The 27,955-nt window shown below is 40.6% G+C and overlaps 1 protein-coding gene across 2 annotated transcripts in view; it reads right to left on the reverse strand.

Moving 5' to 3' along the window:
- The window catches only part of cacna1c (calcium channel, voltage-dependent, L type, alpha 1C subunit), a 173,738-nt gene that overhangs the window by 97,538 nt on the left and 48,245 nt on the right, over positions 1 to 27,955 (reverse strand). For both annotated transcript variants that reach the window (XM_041029878.1, XM_041029877.1), the window contains exons 2-3: positions 22,811 to 23,243; positions 17,109 to 17,214 (exon numbers count right to left, since the gene is read on the reverse strand). In XM_041029878.1, coding sequence (XP_040885812.1) covers positions 17,109 to 17,214; positions 22,811 to 23,243 — 539 coding nt within the window. The remainder of the gene's footprint in view (positions 1 to 17,108; positions 17,215 to 22,810; positions 23,244 to 27,955) is intronic.

The raw sequence follows: 27,955 nt of genomic DNA on the forward strand, positions 1-27,955 counted from the left end.
AGTTAACGGACAAATGGCTTCCACACTTTGTTAGCACTGCTCACCAAGACCAAATGGTACAACACTGCTAACAGAAAGCTAGGTAGCTAGCATGCTGAAATGACATAATCTGTCTTTGCCTCCCTCAAAGCTGCATTTCTGCTGTGTGGATCAGAGGTCGTTTCATACTGTATGTTCCTTTGTGTGTGGATGTGGGTGGGTGTGCATTTCAATCTGTCTGTGTCAAAGTATTGGAGTTCATAATTAAATCTGACTTCAATGTCGCTGAAGATTAGAATTAGATTAGAGTTTAACACTCATTCAGCAATGTACGGGACACTCAGACAAGGTTACATCACAGCTCTGGACCAATAGGAGAGTTGCCTCACGTTGTCAATCTGCCAGCTTTCATTAGGAGCAGATGAGATATCAGCAGATCAACTCAGGATGGTGAAGGAGTTGGTGTGTCTGTGTATGTGTGGGTTGATCTGACAGTGACTCTTTGAGCACTTTTTTGTGTATATGTTTACTTGAATGTGATGGCGAGTGTTTTTACAGTAAACAGAGCTGCAGAGGCTGGGGCATGAAAGAAGAATGACAGAAAAGGAATAAGAGAGGCAGTTAAGACGCAAACAAAAATCCATGATACGATTTGGAGTGGGAACCATCACACTATAGGTCTGTTACCGCATTATAGTCAAACACCTCCATTTTGGAAAGGACAAATATTGGGAATACACACTGTAATCTATTTGAAGTGGGACTTGAATCCATAGCTGCAGCCTTCAACATGATGCAAACTTGCAAACACCCCCAGATCAATTCCATGGTGGCAATAATGGCCCCAAGCCTGCCTAAACATAACTTATCTTCAAAATACCTGCAACAGTCCCACTTAACATGGCACAGTCAAATTGTCAAACATGGCGGATCAGCCGCTAAGCTTCCAAATCATGACACAGCGGATTCAGACTTTTAATATGACACAGCGTGTTTACACTGCAGCAGAGCACAGAGAGAAGGAGGGAGGGGGCTCACCAGTGAATTGAAGATGGCATTTTAATTAGATCAGGGAGCAGACACAGAAAGAGCAAGGCTGGAAGAGAGGGAGAAGTAAAGAGATAAGAAGCAAAGAGAGGAAAAGACAGGAGCAGGAGGAGAGAGAAGAGAAGGAGCATGATTTCATGTACATCTTACCCTGTTACCATTTAGCTATATAATTTGTGAGAAAAGCATTACTTTTCATAGCCATGCCAGCAATAACCAGTTGTAACAGTGCACTGAACCACACAGGCTGACTGCTTTACCTGACTCACAATTAAATTCAAATTTTCACAATAGAAAAAAATAAGCAAACTCGTTAGAGTGGAGACCCAACAAAAACATGTGTGCAATATATCACAAAGCAAAATAACACAACTTCGTTATTCCATTTTCTGGCCTCAGAGCAAAGCTTGTAGCTTTAATTCACACTAAATTGTGGCACAGTCCTTCATTAGTTAAAAATGTCACATTGCTCAAAAACACAGGTACAAACTGCAAAGTGTTTCTCTGCAATCAGTGGCAGTGAAAAGAAAAAAGGCAAATTATTACAAAATTATAAGAGTCTCCTGAAGGTTATGACGATTGAATTGATAAGCTCAGATGTTAATTGGGGTGACAGACTGAGAAAATTCAAATACAGAGATGTTTTAGATGCACTGCCTTATAGCTAGCACCGACGGTACCTGGACCTTGTTCATAAAACATTCATATACAAAGATTTGTTTTTAACTTGTAAATGAACAGATTAAAACTTTTCGTGGGACTCATCAATATTTTCTTTCTTCCAAAGTGGTCGTAGTTGAGTTCAAAATTTGTAAGTCAAGGCTACAACAGAGACAAATAAATGGAGGAAAGGAAAACTGGGAGGGAGAGACAGAGAAATGGAAAAAACATGTAGGAGTAAATTTGTATATAGCATAAATACCTTTGATTTACCCTCACTATCTACTTCTCACAGACTTTGTTTAGAATTATAAACAGCCGATCTGTTTCTTTGGTGACTTTATCATAAAAGACATAAAAGAGCGAGGGTTGCTAGGCAGCAGCGACTAACTATAGTCCATGACCAAAGGTGATTACTAGTGTACAGTATATGCTGCACAGTACAGTGTACATGTGCTTTTCTCTTCCTGGAATCATAATGTGAAGTCCTAAGATGTAACACTCCTTTCTACACTTTCATCCATTTTTATCTCCTCATCTATGCCTCCATCCTTACTCCATACTATTTCACCCTTCTATCTTCTTGTTCTCAAATTTTCTGATTTAGATAACACGATCCTGAGTTTAACAAAAAAAAAACTGCAAAAGAAAGACAAACAAGGGTAGATGGAATAAGTGAGACTGAATATGAGTCTTGGAGGTAGAAACACAACAGTGTTAGAAAGAGTGAGAAAAAGAGGAAGAGAACCTGTAGAAACTGAAAACACCTGACTGAAAGCCAAAGAGAGTTAAAGAGTGAGAAGAAACAAAGAGAGTCAGTGACAGGAAGTCGAAGGCAAATATACAAACAGAAATGTCCATGTACGGTCGCTGGTGTCGCTCGAGTTGCCTGGCAACCTAAAAGTTTGGCTTGAATCTCACTGCCAAGTCATTATTTCTGTGAAACAATCTGTATCCTTTTTATAACTACAGTGAAGTCAAGAAGAAGAGAGAGAGAGATTTACCACGACGCAACTCCACACACGGAGAGACACAGACTGCTTGAAAGACGAGAAGCAATAGCTCGTTAAAACAGACCGCAGACAGGACATGGATGATTTGGACGTTTGTACAGTTTATTTATGTTAGATCTGAGGTTTGCTTATGTGCTTACTGTGGCACTGCTGTACTGAGAACTGAGATCCTCAGTGCATCTGCGGCTTTGTGACTTCCTGTAAAGGACTGTTTATTATCTAAAATGTTTACAGTCTCATCTTAATGGTGGATCAGATTAAACTGAATTCGAACGATGCAGGTTAATTTGACTTACATTATTTAAAAAGCACAGATGAAAGCCTTTGAATTCTTTTTGTAGTTGTCTGTCTTGAGACCACCAACCACACACCTTAGTTGGTGGACACATATTTTTAATTACCACTGTGTCTCTTGTCATTTTCACTGTGTGTGTAAACCCAGCTGGAGTGCCAGATCTGTGAGGTTGGTATCAGTCACTTGAGATAACCACAGGAAAGTATTTAGAAGTTTATAAAGCACTATTTATACAAAATGTGCAACAGCTACCTTGAAAATATTTGAATTATAAACTACCTCGTACTCATCACTCTTCCTTTGACCCTCTTCTACCCTGTCTCCTCCTCATATCCTTCTCTTTACCCCCAAACTCCCAATACTCAGCTACATACTTTAACTTCTCTCTGTCTGCCTGAGTTTCCCTCTCTCTTTCTCTCTCTCTCCCTCTAGTTTGATCCCCCACACACATCAAAGACCTTGTTAAGCAGACTTGGTGAGACTAATAGTAAAGGCTAATAGCTAACATGTGGAGCCATATGCTGCCTAACCTTCTGAACCAAGGGCTGTGGATGCTCGTGAGTGTGTGTTTGTTTGTGTGTGTGTGTGTGTGTGTGTGTGTGTGTGTGTGTGTGTGTGTGTGTGTGTGAACATACACCGTATGCAGAGTGTGCAGCATGTGTATTACAGCTGACTCTTTTTGAACTCAGGTTCACTTGTGAAACTGGAGGAATCTATAAAAAAGGAAATAACTTTATGTCACTGACTCGGACTGTAAAGCTCTGGTTGTAGTAGGCACAGCGGTGAACAGACCTACTTCAGTCTGGTCAGTTAAAACAATGCAGTTCACTAACATATGTGTGTATGTGCCTATAAAGTGTCATTTATGCTATAAAAATAAGTTAATGACATAATCATATTACACATGAAGCCATTAGCTGATTAATCAATTACTTGGTAAATTATTTGGCAATAACGTAGATGAGATTCAATTAATCATTCAAACTCATTTATCTAGTAAAAATGCCATACATATGATTTGCAACATGAGATCATTGCCTCTTTTGCTAATTTTGACATGGCTCCCGTAGGACACCCGAATTTATCTGCAATTTATAATCTGAAGAGTGACACTGCCATCATTTTGATCTGTGTGTTAGCAGTGCTCACAAATCACTTTTGTGAAACGTGCCCAGAATTCTCAAATGTGATTTCAGTGGTAGAGTGTATCAAACATGAATGGTTCAGTGATGAAATGTGACATGTTGGAAGGATGTGATTGAAAAAGAAAAAATGTTAAAATATAAAATCTATGAACACACCCCTGATTGTGGATTAAGTAAATTCCCATGTAAACCTGCATGTTACTGTGATATTCTGTCCCCTCCTTCTTTATAGAGGTCTTGGTTTAAAACAAGAAAGTCATTACAGCTTTACAGCCGGCTCTTCATAATTGTGCATGCACAATTAACATACTGGAAAATTTACTACAGGAAAACAGAAGGGCTAGACATGTTTTCAGCCCCCACAACATCCGTTAAGCGAGCACGGCTGGTTGCTTACATGCTGTACTTTTTTCTTTCATTTCTTTTATTGAGCAAATATATGCACGCCTGTGTTAACTTTCTGCTTTGAAGTTAAAGGCTCTGTGGGCGCTTTAAAGCATTTGTGATGAAGTGAAATATATCATTTACAGCAGCCAATGAGAGAGAGTTGTTGTTGTGTATGTGTGTGCGTGTGTGTCTGTGTGTGTTTGAACCCACTGCTGTACAAACTCAATGCCAGCCAAGGATTGACAGCTCTGGCAGAAAGGTAATGGCCAGCCACCGCTACATGTCCCTGTGTGTGTCTGCTCCAGAGAAAGAGTGTGTGTGTGTATGTATGTCTGTGTGTGTGTTTGAGCGTGTGACAGCTAAAGTGCTAATCAACAGGTGTGTGCTGCAGTCAGCAGTAAAGGAGATTAAATACAAGCTACACAAATGGTCACAGTGCACACACACACACAGACACACAAACCCGAACATGTCCCGAAGCCTTTATTGCCATGTTAGATGTTTGAGTCACCAACTGTATCGTGACTCGTTTAACCTGCATGTCTGGCCTTCAACTTCAAAGAAACTAAACTACACTACCCTTAAGCCACTTCTACCTCTCTGACCAGCCACAAAAATGGCAGGTGAAGACGTCAATTTACAATAAACTATACAGCTATGAATTTGTTTTTATTTAGAAATGAGACCACTGGTGTTTTCTCATATTATTGCAACATATTTTTATGCTTTTTCATAATATTTCTCTTCTTCTTTACATGATATAATGACTTAAGGGAGATTTCTATAGCATGTCCTATCCATATAAATATTACTGTAGACACATTTAACATGAAAGTTTCAACATCATAAAAAATTTATATTTATATGTAGGCCTCGTTTTCAGATTTTCACTTAGCATGGAAATGATGACGTTAATTTACAGTAGAAATTTTTACATACATGGCCCATTTATCGACCAATATTAACTTGACATGACATGCGATAAGCAAACAGAAATGTAAGTGGAGACAGGGAAAAGATGCAACATGTCAGAGGTACAGAGGTTATGTCACCATTACATAGTTTGTCCACGAGAGAGCACTGACAAATTTATTTTTCAAATGTACCATTTCATGTTCAGTGTTGTACAGAACATGATCCCATGAAATCTTATCATTACCTCCTTAATGTGATGTCTGTCCTTTAAGAGAAGGACGTCATGATGTGGCAGGACATTAGACAGAGCAATCAATCTTGGGCTATTAGTAGTGGAGAGAAGGACAATTTGATCTGATAGGACTGGAAGCAAGGTGGGATGACTGGAAAAATTGTGATGATGATGTCCGTTGAACAGTTTAGTAGTTGCACTACTGAAGATGAGCTGTTTTCTAGGTAGAAACAGCTTTCCACTAAGCTCTAACAAATCTACTAATTACCCAATTTAAATTAGTACAAATACCAAATCTCTGGTAGTGAGATGACCATGCCTGTTGCAGCAGCACAAACTTTCATTTTTCCAAATATTTCTTCTCCCTGTCTAGTTCTATCCCTCCATTTCTCCAGTTTTCATGTGTCCCCTCTTTCCTTCTGCCCTCCATTTCTCCTTCCAGTACTGTTTGGTTCTTCTTGCTTTCTCTTCTCCTAGCCTCACTTCACTCATCCATTTCTATGACTCTGTGCCCCATCTCTCTCCATATTTCTCTTCTTTTCATATCCCAACTCTCTCCATCATTCCCCCTTCCCCTTTATTATTTCTCTGCCCCCCCCCCCCCCCCTCCATCTAATACGCTGTCACTCTCTCTATCCATTATTCATGGCACAGTCACAGTCGGCATTAAAGGACCTCGCAATATCGCTACGGCAACAACGCAGCAGAAGCAGCCGAATTGGATCATGGGAAACTGGGTCACCTCCCAGGAGCGGGAGGGTGCGGGGGGTGCAGCGGAGGGAGGTCGCTGTCTCACACACACATATGCCAGCACGCGCGCACACACTCACACACCTGATGGTTGTCCTACAAAGCAGGAGGACAGGAAAGGAAAAGGTGATGAGAGTAAAGACAGGAGAGAAAGAAAAGTAGGAAATGAGAGATAATAGGTGCGATCAGTGATCCACATACAGTAACTGGCACAAAGACAATATAATATACAGTATGTGAGCTTTACGGATGAACAGATACATATACATGCACATACCCTCTTATATACATTCTCCTCACTCCTGGATAGAGAGCACACACTGCTCTGTACATCACGCTGCCATGTTAATCATGCAATGTTAACTTAGTTTGGCTCCACAGCATTAAATATGAGCAACAGAGGCAATGAAAGCCTTTCTGTATACTCTAAAAGCATTTTTTCATCACTTGAGCTTCTTATATTTGGACTTGGACTATTTAGCTTCATATTATACATGTTCTACGGCATGGACTCTGTTATGTTATACAAGTTTACAAAAACTAGAATTCAAACTCTGGAAGATGCTGAATGGCATTCTGCTCAAGGCCAGTGTCATAATACAGTATCTACGTCTGTGATGATGATACATTTGGAAACCAAACAATTGACATTATCCTTCATGAAATGTCCATGTACTTTTACAGTTTGATGTGATCTGTCCTGACAAAACAGTTCATGAGCACAGTGCTACTGGGCACCCATCAAATGCACTCCCTTAAATGTGCCGGAAGGAAAGTTTTAAAAACTTATGAATTATTCTCTTGAAACGTCTTGATATACATACAAATATATCTGATTTGTAGTTAATCGGATAACATAGGCTAAAACACTGGACAGCTCCTTAAAAAATGTCTCTGACTCTCCTGCCTGTTTTTTGTCTTGCCTAATGATTCCATGATAAACAGATTTCAGTGAATACATAAGTGGAAGCAGCAATTTATGAGCATGAGCAATGCCACTTTATTGATCATGACCAATCTACCTCCCACCAGCCTCTCAACAATGAACGATAAAGACCCAGAAGCAAAAGCTAAGTGATATTCATCTTTTGATGCAAATTCACTATTACACTGTAGATGAGTCACTGCAAAAATAAAACAAATGCTGGAGCTGCTGACTGCATGTTAAGCAGACCTAAATGGTGAATGTACAAAATATAAGGAACTTCTTTCCCATATTGAGCTGCAGCCCTTTTTCCACAATCCACATCTCAATTATCCTAAAGCTTAAAAATCCTTTATGTGCTTCTCTTTATCTACATCTCCTCCTTTGTGGTTGCTATACATTTAATGAGGGAGATCAATAAGGGATAAGGGCCTTTAACTGGATTCACCTCATTACTGTGTTTAATTAAAAAGCATGTGTCCTTATGTTAATACTTCCAGTGTATATCACACACACACACACACACACACACACACACAGTCTGTCACATGCTGCCACCAAGGAAGAAAACGGAAACATCTGTTTCTATGGGAACCCAGCCCTTTGATGATGCAGGCAAAACACACAAACCACACAAGCAAGCATGCAGATACACACACACACAACAGTGTTCTGCATTACGGTGACACACCTTATCAAGAGCCAGAGTTGCAACCCAGAGTGTGTACATCTACGTAAACCATCACCTTGTGTGTCTGTGTGTATATAAGAGGGAGACAGAGGGGGACAGGAACAGAGAGAGAAAGCTTGTGTGTGGCTGCCAGATCCCAGACCAGATGGCTAAATGTCAGTGAATACCTCACCATCATGACTGCTAGTTCTCCCTGACAGAACCTGTACACACTGCAACATAGCACCACCTAGTAATTCAGTGAGCGAGTGAGCAGAGGCCTCTGCACTGGATGGGATTTCAGATATTGTGCTTATTGTCTCTGATCTCAGGGCAACCAGGAGGCTTCCAAAACGAGCAGCGTGACTGCCGGACGTTATAGCAACAACAGTTTAATGCTGTACATCAGTGGAGTTGAAAAGAAAAATGCTATGGGTCTATTATTGACAAATCAGTTTCTTCCTGCTGCTTGTAAATGTCAATTTTTGCAGCTCAGTAGTTTTTTTAGTTTTTAGTACTGGAGAAATAAACTGACAGGTTTTGCATTAGGTTCAGTGGAGGCCGACTGATGGAGGTCTTTCAGCTGAAAGTAGCTGGTGTGTAGTTTGTTTTACTCCTCTGGTGATGTCACACCGGGCTTTTATGGCTGGTCAAATATTAGTCTGGAATGATAAAGACACACACACAGAGTACACATTACACCTGTTTGCCACCCTAATTTGCTCAGAGATCTACTGTGCACCTCCATTACCTTTGTTGCCATGGCGCTAATGTTTGCTGTATATGCCATTTATTGTGCGTGTGTCTAATACTGGGATGCCAGTGATGGGGTGATACATATAAAACTCTAATTTTCCAATACAAAGTCCACAGGGTGAACACTAACCATGCTGTCACCAAGAGAGGAGAAAATAAAGAAGAGGAAAAGGCCTTTTAGTATCAGTAGTATAATGTAAACGATGCCTCCACGTAGTTGAAAACTCAACGAATCTGTATCTGGGCATAACAACCGAAGATGAATCTAGTGAATTAAGCTTCATATCCCTCTCCCTGTTCCCTCTGTACACATTCACACAATGCAAATTCTCCCATGGGGTTTACTAAATCTAAACTCAAAACTGAATTTAAAACTTGGCACTGCTCGCTCATTCATTATTCAACTTAATCCTGATTCATGGGCTATCAGTTCACCATTTCTGTGATGTCATCTGTATTTTGCCATGTGCACGGTTACTGCTGCATTTAGCTTTCTGATTGGGCAGAAAAGCTTGCCTTGAACAGAGTCACTGAGCTTAAGTCGACCGCACTTACCATTAAAAGCAAACTATGATGTGAATGTTTCTGATTGAAATGGGGACATTAACACTGACACCGCTCCCTGTGGTATGGCTGCCCTGAGAACTTCTGAGTTTCAGTGATGGACAGAGACATTACTCTCTCTTTCTCTCTGTGTGCTCTGTGGGAGCTGTAATGTGGGTCGATGTGAGGCAGAGGTGGACACTTTTAGCTCAGTAAAAATATCCTGCTCTATCTCTTTCTCTTCTTTCTCTCCCTCGCCGTCTCTCTCGCCTCTACCACAGGCACATCTGGAGCTTCATACAAATGATCAAAAAAATTCACCTCGGCATTACAAGCCTCTTTCAGACAGCTATGTAATGCTGATAATTCTTGCCTCGGCGTCAGCATTAAGGAAACTTTATTTTAGTTTCCTAAGGCTCATTTGACCTGATTTAAGATGACTTGTTTGCCAAGTCACTGTTGTGTTAACTACTAATGCGGCATCACACAAATCCACATGCATATATTGTACATCCAAAAAGCCTATACATTTCCTCCCACACAAAAATGCACACACACAGACACAAATATATGCAAACAGAGCCTCAAAATCACAGTGGTATGGTGTGCAGGTTTGCAGTAAACAGGGGGCGTAAGATGGGACAATTTCCAGGAATCTGTTCAGGAATCATGGGATATATGGACAGCATTCTCACAAAAACCTAAAAATACTGATATGCTCTTTTAAGTTTAGACTGGCAGAAGCTAGACACACAAAACCATAAGTACATTCATGGTTACTCTTTTCCTCTCTTTCAAAATAGAAAAATGTATGTGAAGAAAGAAAGAAGACAAAGAGAAGAAAGAGGGAGAGGTCAGGAGGTTTGTGTGGAAATCTCCCTATCTTTATCACCAAAATGGGACTATTAAAAAGCAAGGGAGGAGGAGAGAGGGAAGAGGAAATGGCGTTGTAATGAATGTGGTGCCACAGCTGCCATCATTTAGAGTCTTTATCTTTCACTTTTATTAGAGGTGGAGGAGAAGAGCTAGGAAAAGAAGAGGAAAAACTGAGAAAGAAAGGAAGGGAGAGACAGACTGAGACAGTGAGAAATACATAAACTCTTGCTTATCATATATTTTCAAAGTAAAACAGTTATACAGTAATATCGCCAAAGCAGTTAAGAAAATGTTACGCTTTAATCATAGTTTCTGTTTCATAGCCATGCCAATGAAGTTCTTTAAAAAAAAAAAAAAGCAAGACAGAATAATAGAGTGAGTGACAGAAAAGCTTCAGTTTCAATAAAAGTATTTTTATGCTCATTATAATGTGTTGACTTTAAACTGGTGAATGACAACTGCAAAATGTGTCCAAATAAATAACAACACAAGCTGACGTGATCGCTTCAACAAAACTAATAGTTGTTGAAGTGCACAATTCAAAAGTGGCTTTATGTTTCCTGTGATGTACCAACCACAGTCCATTATCTCCTCCATTATCTCTTCCATGTGGCCACATGTGTGTTAGCTCATGTATTAGAATGCTGGCAATTCCATTTCTTTGTTTTCTCCAGTCAATAAAAGCATAAATGTGACCAGCACAAAAGAATAATTACAGCCTGCCCAATACAAATAAATTCAAGGCTTTTGTATTCAATTAAACCCTGTTGATGGAGACATTCCTGATTCCCATTTTATTTTTTTGTGCCATTTCAAACATTTTAATAAAATTTACCTCAACGGATAGACTTAAAACAGAAGAGAAGAATAAGACGTACTGAGAGAGATGTGCTGGTACAGCAGAGAAACTGTTTACACAAAAAGACACCTTGCCATGCAGATTGGTTAAGGTTTACTTTCAATTACACTAAAGTTCTGCAGCACTAAAGAATCAGTATAATGGAGCAGAAACCAAACAGCAGTCTGAAGTAGCAACTCTGGAGTTGGAAAGCACCCATGTCTCTGGCACAAATGGTAACTGGGGTATTCCTTGTTTCCTCTGGGAGCTGAAAAGGGGAACAGCATTTATAATTTCCAAATAATGACTCCCCAGGCTACAGCATAGTTGGAACCTGTTGTACTGAAGAAAACCTGCAAGAGATTTTAAGTTTCCCATCTGTGTAGAAGGGCCTACAGATGTGTATAAAAGCTGGTAAAATACTGCAGTGAATCATACTAATCTCTGTTTATATATACATTGCATATGCACACACACTCACAGCTACTGGTAAATGTAATATACTAATAAATGCATCAAATTCCACTGTAGCTCTTCACACACCCACATATACCACCAGACACACAACCATACACACACATCTACATCCTTATCCGGATGCATCGTGAGTGGCTGCATTCCACTGTGTCTATTCAGAGGTGCACACACACACACACACACACACACACACACACACACACTCACACTCACACACCACCGTTACTGCAAGAAAACACAGGCCAACATTGTTTAGATAAGTGAACGTACAGATAGATGCTGATCGTTCCTCTCCATCTATAAATAGACACTCCTAGCAACCAGCAGAGTAGCACCCAAAGGAACAGCATGTTAACTTGATCCTCTACAGCAGAAAAGACCGGGAGAGGAAAAAAGTGGCAGGACGACATGTGGAGACACAAGAACAGACACCAGGCAATATTTGGAGCAATATATGGATAAAGAACTAAATTCAACATAATGCATCCAAAGTGAAACACAGAGGTCAGTTCTGAGGTAAAATGTGAACAAAAAAAGGAAAAAAAAGTGTTTTATTGTTTTACAACACTGAATTAATGTAGATTTAATGTGGCTGTATATCATAACTGATTTACAGCCCTTGATTTTAGAAGCCACATAATGAAAACCACCTGTGTGCTGACTGTAGTAAAAATACACCTGTCCCTGAAAGGTTTTACTCCTGGTGAGTTAGTAAACCTAAACCATGAAGACAAAGGAACACTCCAAGCAAATTCATCAACTACAAAATGACATGCTTTGTACCACCACCTCTCTACCCTGACCTCCTCACTAATAAGTTTTGTGGTAGAATATAGTCAGAGTCACAGAGACAGGAAACACAAACATAGGCTGTTTTAAACGTTTCAAAACAAATCAGCAGTGCTGTTGTGTGTATAAAAGAAGATAATACACAGAGAGCGAGTAGGTGTAAGGTCCATTACCCTCCAAGAGGTGATTCACTGACTTAAAGGTGCTCGTTTGAAACACCTACTGCAGAGCCAGCAGCTAATTCATCTCACACTGTCACCTCCCGCTGATACACACACACACACACACATGCACACACCTCATCACACACAAATGAGTGACCATGGAAAACCATGAACTCAGGTAAACATACATTCATGAATGATGAGTAAACATGGCTAACACTATCCAAACATACAAATATGATATACAAGTTAAATAAACTAGCTAGACCTGAATGCACATGCACATATACACATGCACACACACACACACACAGTATCACCCTGAGAGTAACTCAGACCTCAGTCACTATGAATCCTATGAAGCTTCATTATCGTTGGAGTTCGGTGTCTAAAGTGTGTGTGTGCTCATGCCGCTCCATCAGTCAGAGTCTAATCAGGTGTATTGATTAGCTAATTGGTTATGACAACATTATTCTGTCGATCTGAAAGCATCCATATCGAACTGATTAAATGGAGGAATGAAGGGAAAAGTTGGAAAAAAGAGACTGGAAAAAAAAAGGAGCGAAGAGAAGTTTCTCACTCAAGCTTCACATTCTGGTTATAGAAAAGTCAGCCAGTTTGACCATTTTTTTATCTAAAAATGTTCCTGCAAATGAACCCGTGCAGCACACATTTCCTTCCTGAGAGAAGAGACTCTCACACTTTGGTTCCTACCCTTCTTTCCTCTGTAACCAAGGACAGATGAGGAGCATCACTACGGTTACCATATCCATGACAACCTCTCCTGCTGCTATTATTGGGCATGTCGTCAAGGAGACAGAGCAGCACATTATGGGATACAGACAGAAATAGAAATCTTGTACTGGAAGCAATAAAACAGATCTCTGGTATTACATAAGAAAGACTTGTGCAAATCTGGCGAGGGGGTGCCATATTGATTCTAAAACTCAGGCTCGATCACACATAGGGTCAAGAGCCTCTCTACAGAGCATTGTCAAGACACTGATGCAGCTGTTCTGAGCTCATACTTCATGAAAAGATAAAACTTTGCATAAACCTGTAGTTTATTTGCAAACGATAAAAACTAGCAGCAAGGAAAGAAAAAAAAAACTGCGTGGGTGAGCAAAACAAAACCACAAGGGGGCAAAGCAGAATGTGTCACCCCAAATGACAAAGAGAAAACAAATGACAACAATACTCAACAAGGGGGGAGGATGACACAAATGTGTGAAATAACACAAGGGGTTCACAGTGAGATGGATTAAAAGAGTTTTGATGCTGGGAGTATTTAAAAGCCCCCAGAGGCTCAAATGCACATATTTAATGAGAGAGGTACCTCACAGTTTGTAGCACTGCAATGCTGCAATGACACTGTAAGAAATACCATATGTTAGTGTAAAGGCAATGTTCAGACAATCTGCAGGGTTTCTACTGGTAAGACAATAAGGTGACAGGTTCATTCATGCCCCAAATGGGCATGAAGACTCATTTTCTCTGGTTGAGTATCCATAAGCAAAACAGTCCCTGTATACAGCTCTGGATAAACCCATCATCTAAATGACTAAAATGTGAATACAATGAGAATCACAACAGACACTCTGTCAAATTAACCAATGAGAAGTAATATGGATTCCGGCAGTCCTGTGTTTAATTACTGCCTTGCAAACACAATGAAGGAACCGAATAAGGTCGATTGTCAAAGTGAATGCACATTGTAAACACAATGTAAAGAGAGTTAAGATGCACTTCTGGCCATGTCAAACAAAGGCACTGTTTTTAAAAGCGATGTCTTGATTCAGACTCGTGTTTGCTACATAACAAGGCACTTAACAGAGTGTTAGTTTTGAGACATATACTGTATGAGCACATTCATCAAAAACATTTACAATGAGATCACTGGACACATTACGAGGCTGCCAAAGTACTTCAAGTTGAAACTGAATGTTAGAGTGGGATGTATTCCAGTTAAGAGCTACTCCAGCGGAGGTATGAAGCTTATTACATTTATCATAAAATACATTATCTTGAGCAATCATTAATTTCATATTTTTGGGCTGCATGGCGCCCAGGCAATATTTAATCTTGCAATGCATGTATGCACGCCTTTTTACATGCTGTGATTAATTATGGAGGACTACACCATGCTTTTTTTTGTGGGATCACGCATTTGGCAACCACTGTATCTGATCTCAACCAGCTCAGACTCAGGCTCATGCATCAGTATTGTTAATTAGTCAGACAGTTGGGCAGCATTTCATCTTCTTTCCCCACAGATACTATTAGTCTTTACTTTTATACTAGTTAATACCACACACATACACAAAAACTGTACAAATTAACTCTCACACACGCAGAGATGCAAGGTTCAACCGTATAGTTAAGCCTCTGGTGCATCTGCACACTGCTTCCTGTCTGTCAGTAGGTCATAAAAGTAATTGACCACAGCTGTGGTGGTAGTGAGTAAGTTTGTGTGTGTCTGTGTGTGCATGTCTTGTATCTTTTCATTAACTGGGGGGCCGGGGGGCGGGGGGTCACCAGTAGGGTCCAAAATAACCCTGAAAGAATAGAGGACCTGAAAATAGGTTCCATTAGGAGGCCAAGCTTTTCAGGCAAGTGTGTGTGTGTCTGCATAGATGCTGTATACTGTTTCAAAACGGAAAAAAGGGGAGCATTAAAATTCTCCTCATGGTGTTGACGGGCACTGAGAGACAGTAAGACTACTGTCCAGTGAGAAAATAAATTACACACTAAGCATTTTTAATGCAATGATTTACCTTAGTTATATGAAAGAAAATGTAAAAAATATATTTAATCTAATATTCATTATTCTTGTGTTGTTTTGTATATTATTCTGTGCTACCTGCTTTTTATGGGGACTACTTCTCTTGGGAGTTAAATCTTTCAAGATAAATCTGAAGGTGTATTTTAAGTTCTCACTGTCTGAGTTGTGTGTAATTTTCAAATAATAATTAATAATTTAAAAATAATACAATAGACATTAAACAAATGGAGAGCTTAGAGAAATTAAAGAACTCCTGAAATTGTTTAATTAGTAACTGTAATGTGAAAACTGAGACTTCATCTGTAAAGCCTTACATTGGCTCTGGTATTACTAAAAAGTAATGTATTTGCTGTATGTATGCCTCCTACAGAGAGATAAAAAAGAGAGAGAGAGAGGGAGAATGGGTGATGGACACAGATTGAAAATGCAAACAGCTGTCCTCCCTCAGTCCTATTTACTCTTCCACTGACTCATATACGCCTCATATATATAAATGATATACACCTCATAAATAATTATAGGCGAAAACAGATAGATAAACAGTAAACAAAGGAAAACAAATGTTTCTCCACTCACAAACGTCCTGTGAGCTTTATGAATAAGTAACTTTATGAATAGATATATAATAGGACAAAAGAGACATCATATCTGGATTATGTGACTGCAAAGCTCAACACTAACACTAATGCAGTTCTCTAAATCAGCAGTTAGACCATGCATGGACATATTGACATGAACGGGAACATGGCAGAGTCCACACACAACAAACAATACTGTATGAAAACCACAGCACAGCATGAGCTCTCAAGAATAAGTCAATCATTCTAAGAAAGAAAGAGAAAAAAAAAGATGTTACATGGCCTCAGAGGGATTAGTGTCCTCCTCACACTATCACACTGGCATACAACTACAAGCTGACACATACAAACACACACACACATATACATAGAAACATAGATAAATTGAACAGACATATATAATCATACTGACTTATATAAACACAGAGCAACAGTAATTTGCACACACTCACACCCTAGTGAGCAGCCAGGTTTAGGTAATTAGATAAAAAGTTTGGCCCGAACTAGTTTGAAAAAGTGAGTTTTGACGCAACAGATGTCTTCGTTTTTGTAAGACATTTTTGTTTTACTTTGAAATATTATTAAATTATAGTACATTTAGTATATTAGACTAGATGACATTTTGGCAACCACAAGCTCAACATCTTTACCCAATGAAAACAAGTCAAGTCAGTTCACCAAAAGAGCTCAGAATTTCTCAATCGTAACAGCTATTTTCTCCTCAGCCAAAAATATTCTTTTTCCCACGGGAGAATGATGCTTTACCTTTGATCAAACCAACTCACATGGCTCTATCTGATACAGCTCAAGAGTCCTCAGTCAAAATAACCGAAACACTCCATTTTCTTCAGGGTCTAAAGTTGAACGTCCTTATCATCGACCCTGTTGTAACCAAACAGTCAATGATAAGAGAACTGTCTTCGCCTTTCACTCTTTTCACTCCACCCTTCTTGTCTTCCACCTTCATGAAACAGTCACAACATCATACAGCATCTCCTACTCCTGCCTGTTAGACACGTGGCAGCAGATCACACACAAAGTGGAATCAGCTGGAAATGTGCAAATGACATGCTGCTCAGAACACGTAACATGTGACTCAAAATAATTCATTTACAGGGGAAACCCAGGTGTCAGACCACAGCAACAAAAACCAAGAGACACTGTCTTTCAGTACTGGAAATAAAATAGCCGATGAGCCAAGACGTTACTTAAACCAGCAACTAAGGGACCAAAAAACAAGCAAGTGTATTAAACAGTAAAGCAGTTAAAATATGGTAGAGTACTCACCAGGTTGGAGTTGGTGGCGTTCGAGTCGTCCTCGGGGAAGGGGATGTAGACGGCTAAGGCCACACAGTTGGCGAAAATGGTCATCAGGATGATGATCTCAAATGGTCTGAGAGGAGGATTAAGGAATATACACACCAGAACAGTGTATGGTGTAGAGACATTCATAGAGTACAGATCATCCCAGGACTGCTTCGTTCCTCTTAACTGATGTTTGACTGAGGACAGGGTCAAATAATATTCAGTCTAATTGGGTCCCATTCTGTTGACGTTGATCTTGGGTCTGTGTGAGGTGCATCATCATCATCATCATCAATCATTATTGTAGATTGTAAAATAAATTTCTGAGGTGAGGTGGACCTTGTGAACTGCTACTCTTTTTGACTCTGAGTCTATTTTTTGTTCTTTCTCCGTTTGAGTCTGTCCTGGGCGACCCCATCTTGGATCGACTCTAACTGCCCTCGGGTCTACTTTGGATCATGGCCCTTTTTTAAAATACAAATCTACATGTCAGGTTCACATATGATCCATGAAAACCTCTGGTACACAGCACACTATGACCTTACTGAACAGAAAAAAGTCTCCATATCAGTCCTGTTATTTTAACAAAGAGGTATTTTTAAACAAGCTAATACATCCTCACATAAGCAGAGGTATATATATGTATATATACACACACGTAGCAGAGTGCACAACCAGTGTACACAAAGAGAGAGATCAAAGCTGTTGAGTTTGCCTTTTCGTTAACAATAAGACATATTGGATCACTTAGGAACCTCTTTGTGTGTGCAGGGGGGGAGGTTTAGAGATAGGCAGTGCATGTCCTAATATGGGTGCAGCGAGGAGCAGGCCTGTCGCGTGGAAAACGGGATGTGGACAGAGAAAGAGTGAGAGCGAGATGGAATGAGAGAGAGGAGAGACACAGAGGGTTTTTATTTGGAACGGTCCTTGAGAGGGGAGTGACCTCATTATTTTTGGCCTCAGAGAGAGAGAGAGAGAGAAGGAGAGATACAAAGTGAGAGAGGATGGAGAGTGAGAGAGAGAATGTGAAGGAGAGATAGAGGAGCTCTGGTTTTCATCAACACAATTACAAACTGCCACTGCTGTCACCTCCGTCTACCTCCTTTTGCTCTACCTCTGCTCATCTTATTCCTTTCTTTCCTTCCTTCCTTTAGTCCTTATTTCAATTCCTTCCCTCCTGGCTGCATGTCAAATTAGTCTAGACTCCAGGCCTTGCAGTGTAACATAAACAGAAACTTACCGATGAGTTGTGCTTTCAGAGCCTGAAATCCAGACGACGAACCACAAGCAAACTCATACATTTTTAGCTGACATTCATGTTCAACATCACACCACGAACAAAGGCTTTTCAAGCCTCAGAACAAGCTATAATTATTTGCCCCGCTGAAACTGACTTTCCTGGACTTTCTATCCAACACAAGTGGCAGGTTTCGCAGGTGGTAAAGCCAATAAAGGATCATGCCCCTGTTGCTATGCTATATTAACTTTCAATGGTTGGATAGGGTACATGTGCAGAGGACACTGGATCTGCATATACTAAAACTTTAAAAACTTCTCACTGTGGGAAAATAGCAGGAAACAACACCAATGGTGGTAAACAGTCTAAACACTAAGGCCGAAAGACAGTGATCAGCAGTACTTGAGAAAGTGACCAAACTGGAAGAAACATGGAAAAAAAATACAAAAAAAAAATCTATCCATTTATTTACATTTAGAAGAAAGCAAGAATTTACATCTGTTGCTTTAGCTTTAGTCAGTTTGAGCCTGGCTACCCACTGAAATCCAGGAAGATTTTTATGCCCGCTAAAAGACAACAATATGAACATCATTACATTTATAAATGGACAAAAACTCTGAAATGTTTTGTTCTCAAATCCCTAAGCCACTGGCTGAAGAGTGAAGGAAGTGTCTTAACAAATAAATATCCAAGCTTCAGTTCCAATAAGAAGTGAACTTAATGACAACAACTTTAACAATTTTGTACTACCTATAATCACACTAGCAATCTTGTTGTTGTGTGACCCTGTTAGAAAAAGACCTGCTATCGATTTTAGAGATTTAGCTACTGTTTTGGGAATAGCCCTGCAGACAGAGGAAGAGCGAGAGGGAGAAAAAGATTCTTAAGCTTTTTACATTGGGGCTAATACTTTGTTTATGTTTGGATTAAGGACTGACCCTTGCACATCACTAGCCACAAGATCATTCAGCTCATTCAGCCTGGGACCAAAATGCATCAAAGTTAATCACTCACCCTTGTACTGGGGGCTCATTAAAACACACTCCAGACATGCGGGCACCCACAGAAAAACAGGCCTGTGACTCATTCTGGGTTCCTGACCCATAATTTAAGAAACCCTTGAGGTCCGCTTCCATCAACATGATAATAAATCTACTGTCTGCTCTGCTGCTGCGAGCGAAACAACACTTGGAGGAAAATCGTGAGGTCTGAACAAAGAATTAAACCAAACACAAAATCTATTAATAATGAACATTAATCAGCATGACAATAGCAAATATCCATCTTTCACAGCTTAGGAGCAAAGAAATACTTGTTATAAGTGTACTGACTGACAGCTACACAAAAAAACAGCAATAAATAACATAAAATTGAAATCATTATAGTTAACTCAGCAGGTTTCACAGCTCTCAAGATGTAGTATTCAGCAGGGTGCTACTGTCTGAGGCATTTTGGAATTTAAACGTGCATTTAGCATTTTAACAAGCTAACTGTATGCGCTTAGGACAAACTGTCACACTGGGACTGCATCCACATACACACCAGAATGCTATTTTCTATGAGTGCCTGCATTCAGCAATTGGCTCATGCTGCTCACAATAACAGATAATCTCTTATCTGGACAAAGCCAAATAAGAAACCTGGGATATATGGATATAATCTGGGAGAGCGAGCTCAACAGTCTGCTGTGTTATGCTGAATATTTATCCGTTTTCCTGATTGAGTTGAAAATGCATACAAATAGTGTGACCCCTCCTGTCACCTGATGCAATACATAACCTGTTAGCCAGGAATAAGCCCGTGTATGTGAGTGTGTAAATGCAGTCAATGCCACCTTCTAAAACTACAACTTAGAGTGATTTCATATGGAGAATATCATAGTTAGATGTACAACAGCCCCTGCTCTCTCCTTGTCTCTCACCCTGACCTTGCCAGTGTGCAGGTAATGCTTGAATGCTGTAATTACACAGCATGTGACAGTGCTGTCTCTATGTGTTTGTGTGTGTGTGTGTCCTTTATCATCTGCGTGTAAGGATGTGTGTTCTCTAATCTAAGCGTGTGTTTTATGTGTATGTGTGAGCTCAGACAGGCCCCATCGACCTGTTGAGAGCAGTAGCTGTTGTCATGGTAACAGAGGAGGAAGAGAGGAAGATTTTGGATCTGCTATCTCTGGAGACAGTGGTACTCGCAAAATACAGGACGCACACACACACACACATACACAAAGACATATATATACACACATATATTTAAAGCCTGTGGAACACAAACAACACATGGATGCAAAACTACACACACACACACACAACGAATGCATACAGTGTACAAAGTCACCCACAGACTAATGTTCAAACACATGCTGCATTTAAACAGGCTCACACTGCACTTATGAAGGACATCCCAAAGTAGAATGGTTAGATGGACAAGCAGGCAGACTGACTGACAGTTTGATGGGATTTTTTTTTAAACAAGTGGAGGACAAAATCTACTGTAATTTTGCTACTGCTCTGCTCCTTCCATCATTTTTTTTTAGGCTTAGACTCCATCCTGTTTTCTTTTTTTCTTAACTCTCATCTTCCCTAAGAGCCCACTTTAATGTGCCTCTTCTTTCTTACTCTCATCTCATCTCATCTCCTCACCCTTCTCTCTCTCTCTGTCGCTCTGTCTCTCTGTCTCTTCCATCCCACCCTTCCGAGCTGTTTAAAAGAATGATGCTGGGAATTGTGGGTAATGATCTGAACGCTCATCAGTCACTGGCTGAGATTGTTCCAACGACCCTGGGGATTTATGCATGCTTTTCTCCATTCGTTTTCAGTTCTTTTTCAGCATTAGAACAGCTGGACAGTGCAGTCTGAGGTGGGCTACTGACATTTTGACTATTGATAATTATAAATACAAAAGGCGACCAGCAGGAAGACTGTCTGTATCCACCGCTTTACAGCACAGAGGGAGATTACTCACAGCTTTTTTCTTTTTCTTTCTTTTTTTTTTTAGGAAAAAAGGTCTGTTGTTTGAGTGATCTGATCTGGATTGAGTCATTTGGGTATGATCTGGATTTTCACATTAGACAAATCAAAACCATGAAAACAAATGCAAGACTGAATACGATCAGTCATTTTGCAGATCTTTGATAAAACTTCAGGTCCATTAGAATATCACCAAGAATTATGGCATCATTTATCAACGGATAATTTAAAAAAAACTTGCTTCTCATAGATAATTATTTCTAGTGCTGTGAAAATGTGGTAGCTGCAAAGACAGAGTGGACGTCCAGTAGAAAAATTCTTTTAATCTGTAATTCCCTTATGCAACACAAACATACACTCAAGCGTATGCACTTCTTCTAACTCATCTTCTCTGCCTTCTGCTTCTCCCCTCTCTTCCCTGATGATCCCCCCATCCTCTCCACCTCCACGTCCCCTCCCTTACTCATTATTTGCCCTCCCCCTCCTCTGTAATTTTTTTGTTTACCTTTCTCATCCTCCCCTCGATCCCTCGTTGACTCCCTCCCTCCCTCCTTAGCTACTCCGCTTCATCATCCCTCCTGTCGACATCCATGTCCTGCCCACATCCCTGCCCTTCTCATTTACCAGACCCCTCCTCTTCCTCTTCTTCACTCTCCCTTTCAGGACATTCTGTGACTGTGCTCTTGCTGAGTTCATATGGACCCTCTCCCATTATAGATCACTTTGACTGTGACACCGACCATTTCTGTCTCCCTCCCTTTCTCCCTCTCTCTCACCCTGAGGGAAAACCAAGTCATTATGTTCGGCAGCTTAAAAAAAGAAAAATAAAACTCCAGAGGAGAGGAAGGGTAGAATGGAAGGACGGGTGGAGGAACAGCAGGAATAATGGGATTTGGATGGACACAGGGAGGGAGAGACGGATAATAAATGGTGGGACAGCCTCTAAGGTGGAGGATGAAGGGAGCGAAGGAGTGACAGAGGCATGGATGGACCTGGGGGAGAGAGGATGAATGCAGTTAGAAAGAGCTAGGGGGAGAGAGATATGCTGGGGCGAGGTGTGAAGGAGGGATGAAAATGACTATTTGTTTTATCCTCCTGTGAGAAAACAAAAAGGGTGGATGAAAGAGTGAGTGGAGAAAAAGAGAAAGAGGGAGAAGGACACAGAGAGGAAGGGGAGAAAGGATTAAAATGAGTGGAGAGCAGTGAATCCTGCTGAGTGAGACACAGGAGAGAAAAGATTGATTAAAAGAAAAAGGGAAGAATGAGCAGAAGAAAGGAAAGACGGATATTAAACAAAAGAGGAAGTGCGATGCATTCTCAGAATGTTTACATCCTCCATCCTTTCATCCTGCCATTATAGTTTCCGTCAGGCGATCCAACAATGTCACCTGTCAACCTTTGAAAACATGACATGTCTATAAAGTGCTATGCCTCCTTGCAGCATAAAAACAAACCTCCATTCATGGTTAGTTAAAGGATACTTCCACTCTACGATGCTGATGCAGGCCCTGCGTATGGGGTTCTTGAGCGTGAGACAGAGTAGGGCCCGAGGCGGCCTTGTGGCTGTCGTCGTCGTCTGTTTCTTGGGCTTAGAGCTATAGTGCTGTCTCTTCCTTTGCGTGGAGCTGGCCGTGGAGATGGGCCCGCCCCCTCCCGACCCAAGCCCCGACCCTCCACCCGATGCGGCGTTGCCCATCATCTTCGCTTGCCGCGCAGCGTCAATGGCCGCCTGCCAGCTCAGGGCCGCCCCCGGTGTGGGGATGTGCTCCGGAGCCAGGCCCACCACGCCCACCCCGTGGTTGACCCCTCCCCCTCCTCCACCATGGTCACCGTGGCTACCACCGCCACTGTGCTCGTTTGTCAGGCCGGGGGGAGGAGGTCGAGGCAGGGGGGGAGGGGGAGAATAGTCGGAGCCTGGAGTGGAGACACGAGGAGGAGAAAAAGGAGAAAAAAGTTAGCAAACCACACACGGGTTCACTGTCAGCCCCTAAATCACTTTCTTTAGTGAGTAAGTGATTCACTTGTTGATTTAATATATCACCCATGGTTCCTTGAAGTGTTTCAATTTTCTACAGTCTGGTAGTGGTTGACTTTGGAGGCTTGAATTGTTGACACATCAGTTAGTGAGCCCTGTATATTTTTCAGACACCGAAGACTCTCCCTGTAGAATAGACCGATGACTAATATACTCCCATCTGTCAAGCAAGTACAACAGAGCTAACTGTATGCTGTTTAGTTCCTCAGCATATTGTGCACGTTATGCTGTCCATTCACTTTGTGTCAACACACAACACACCACCCATCAGACCAGCAACTACTGGCTGATGCAGTGAATATTCTTTGTGCTATAAATAAAAAAGGCTCATTTTATATCAAACCCCCTTATCATTGTATTTTTTTTTTTTTATCACAGCTTTAAAATAAATCTGACACACCAAGCATTTGATCCTTTTGTCCCACACTTCCTGTTTTTCTTTTTCAGACTATAGAGGCAGTTTTTTTTTAAAGATTTTACAAAGCTACCAAAACCATTTTAGATGTTGTGATCAGACCCTTGTCCAAATTTCAAAGCATCAGGAAAGCAGTTTAAACATTTAATTTCCCTACTGTGCAACTTTTAGAAGTGGAAAAAAATACTAATTTTTTCACAAACCAAATGCAAGCATTCACACACACAGAAGTCTAGAAATCTCAGAAAATGTTATTATGACAGAGATCCCAGAGTGAACAATTACTCAGTGCGCGACAACTCAGACAACAAATGCACTAAGTAGAATAAAAGAAAAGAGGAATGTTAGAGAGAAATGACAGACAGAATTACAATAATCTCAGTGAGATTACAGTTGTATCACCCAGACAAATTGTAGAAATAAGACTAAGTGAGTAAAAGTAAGAGAGAGCGGATTATCCATACTGTATTCTTAGCCAGATATATCCCCTCAGCCCCTCTTTCCCTCTGACATCTCAGCAGGGATTCCACAAATGCTCTCACCCTGCACTAGATTACACACACTGTGAAATGATGTGGCCTACCATTTTCTGATTTAAGACAACGCACACTTGTGGTACTCTGTGTCAACAAGACAAGGTAATCATGCAAGCACACATGAAATTTAAGATGTGCCTGATAATGGAGAGCAAGGACGCTGCTTCAGGGAAACTACAAAATATTTCTGAAACTAACAAGTCTCAGGTACTGATGATATAAAACAATTTCAACATAACAGAACAGATTTTGTTTTAAATATCAAAATAAGTTAAAAATCATTTAAGTTTTCTTATTGACACTTTTGCTTGAAAGGCACAATTATCTGAGTCAATACATTTTTTTAGTTAAGGTAGCCCCCAGTGGACACAGAAACCTCCGTCTTGGCAGTGACAGCTATATGCATACAGTAATATTATCAGCGCTTTGAGCAGCATGTCAATATGCTGATTTCAAATGAAATCACATCTGACTGAAGGTAATTCCCAATGTGAAGTTCACAAATCCCATAAAGCACAAAGCTACTTTAGGGGTAATAAAAAAAAAAGAGCTCCTGTAGGGTTAATCCAACCATGTGTTACAACACAGATAAGGAAACAGAAAGAGAGAGAGAAAGACGAAAAGGTGAGAAAGAGATGTGCAGGGGTTAGCGAGAGGAGGCTGAGAGAAATAGACTTATCCCGTATGCTTAGTACGATTATAGGACGGTTACAATATCCGCTGAAATCCCATTGCTCTCACTTCAGAGCCTTAAGTTTCAGCATATGAACTCACAACGCCTGATGGCCTGAGGGAACATTACATCAGATCCTGTATCGCACATACATATACACATACAACATGCAGGAAGCCTCCGTCCTCACGTGTGTTTATAGTCACATGAAGGTGTTCATACTGCGACGTGTCCCTCCCAAATTAATATAATCTAAAGTCTGGTGTGATTTAAGTCAAAAACACACTTGCTCAGCAACCACATGGCTCACAATGTGTGTGTGTTACACAGCACACCTGACCTCTGACCTCCCCTCTCTAACACTGCTTGCTGCTTACTGCAAGATATTTATCAGCAGGTGCACTTGCCACAATTTGATTGGTTCACGAAACAAGGTGCTGAAAATGATCATTTCCAAGTATAAGGAGTATTGATTATTCATTAAAGAAAATAAATATGATAAATAATAAAAACAGTAGCATAGACCTTGTTGTCAACAGACATTTTAAGTTATTTAAGTAGGAAGAGCAAAGGTGATCTTAATAATGTTAGCTATGGCGCGAGCTTAGCCCCGTGAGCAGACGCACGGCTCCAGCAGCGATACAACAAACAGCTAACACCACACGGCGTGTAAACAGAGCAGATTTAACATCTCAGATTTAACCACGAAGCGCATTCCTCCACTTTTGGCGGAGGATAGCGTTCCGCTAACACCACCCACCTCCAGTCCGCGCAGCAAACTAACCATCATGGACCAGTCCACCCAAACAGTCCAGCAAGACAACAGACAAACGTGACTGTGATTAGGAGCTGTAACAATGCAGGTACCAGCCCACCTGTGCAGTCACGCCGGAGCATGCGTGCTGATCATGAGAGCAGGTAAAACAGAGGAGGGAACTGAGCCTTTTCTCACCGACCTGCACATTTTCATTAAACGACCTTTCATTAAATTTATTTTTAGCTTTATACCTGATTCTTAATGATGGATAATACACTCATTATTTAAGAATTTTATGTTATGGTTTGTTTTATTGATCTTGTGGTTTGTTGGTTTTATCCCTGTAATTTGTTTTTTCCTGTTTTATGTGAACCCTCTTGCAATATTTGTCTGGATAAGTGTTAAATAAATAAATTGTATTATTTTTATTACAGCTAAAATAAAACTGGAATGCCTTAAAGGTAATCCTAAAACAAATGCACCAACTAAACAAGAACACAAGACGTGTCTGCAAATATTTAGGAGCAGTGTGCTTTGAATAGAGTGATAATGCCCAAGTAGGTGTTCTGTACATTCACCAGCAGTGAAGTCACTTGGTATCAGATGCAGCTGTGCCTTATGGGAAATACCACTGTGGTTTCAATTTGGAGCATATCTTTCATCTCATTACTTGGCTGGAACTACATTTTCCTCATTTTCTCAAAACTCTGGGGCTGATTTTAGAGGTTTTCTGTGATATTTAAAAGCAGGAAACCTAGAAGTCAACAGTCCCACGTGACTTTCCATACTGGAAAATGTCTTCCTCATCCTCTCTCACCGTTGACTCCAGTGTGAGTTAATATCTGCTTCCTGACGGCTGTTGCACATCATCATCTCTCTCTTTCGCTCACTATCTTTCACAAACATACACTTACACAAACACACACATAATCACTTTCAGCATATTGTACTGCTGCGTGATCACTTTATCTCACACTGCCTGCCCCTCTCACAGGGTGTATCCCACTGAGAGTGTGTGTTTATGTGTGTGTGTGTGTGCTGCATGAGTGAATGTGTGAGGATTAGAGGAGAGTAAAACTTTAATAACACTGAGCTCACTAATCTGTCTGTCTGACCGCAGCTCTCAGTGTGTCTGTCCTGTCACATGCATATGCACAGTCATGTCGTGTGTGTGCTTGCGTGCGAGTGTGTGTGTCGTATGAAGGACTGTGTTCTGAGAGAGAGAGTGACCATAATTCCATTAGCAGCTCTTTATTCTGCAGGGGAGAAAAAAAGCTTTGGAAATATGATTCTGACTGAAGGCAAGAGGGAGGAGGAGAAGGGAAGGATGAAGGGATAGAGGAAGAAAAGGAAAGGATGAAGAAGAAGGGGATGGAGGAAGAAGGGAGGGAGTGAGGGAGGTGGATATATGAGGAGGGAAAGGGATTGTGAGAGGATGGACAGACCAACGGAGGGGATAAAGGAGGTAGAAACAAAAACAGACAAGGAAAAGCGGAGGAAACTAGAAGATGAGTTTAAAATCTATCAAACAAAAAGAGGAAGAGAGGGAAGATGAGTAGAGGGCTGGGGTGCTTATTCATCCAAACTTAATCCAATAATTTATCTGTCCATCATGTGACTTTACGGGTGAAAATATTTAATATTAATTCCCTCTTAATATTACCATCAATTCAATCAGTGGTTTTAATACAGACAAAGGTCTCCACAGTTCTTAAGTCAATCAGTGGCTGTTCAAGTACTACAGTCAAGGGTTGGAGCTCTACTTCAATCATGTTATTAGTACTACATTAAACATAAAGGTCTAACAGTAAAATACAGTATTACCATATACATCATTATTTTTAAAGCACTGCAGTAAATGGCTAAACTAGTTACACTGCAGTTAATGACTGTAAAAGTACTGTTGGTATATGCTAAAACAAAAACATATATTCATGTTGGTACAAGCATAAAACAGTAAATGCACCAGTGAAGCACAGGGATGGAGCGAAATGTTTTATGAGACTTTATACCTCAGTTCACACGCTGTGGAGACAGTCAGCATTCACTCTAACTGAACTCGAAATGAACCTAACTGAGCCGAACTTCAGTGTGAACTGAGCTGCAGACTGTAATGAGCTGTGATACAAGCTCAAGTCAGTGGAGCCGTTATCTGCTTAATGATAAAGACTGGAGAGAGAGATGCTATCGCTGCAACTCTAAGCACTCTG

Source organism: Toxotes jaculatrix, chromosome 22 (assembly GCF_017976425.1).
Source record: "Toxotes jaculatrix isolate fToxJac2 chromosome 22, fToxJac2.pri, whole genome shotgun sequence".
Taxonomy (NCBI): Eukaryota; Metazoa; Chordata; class Actinopteri; family Toxotidae; genus Toxotes; species Toxotes jaculatrix.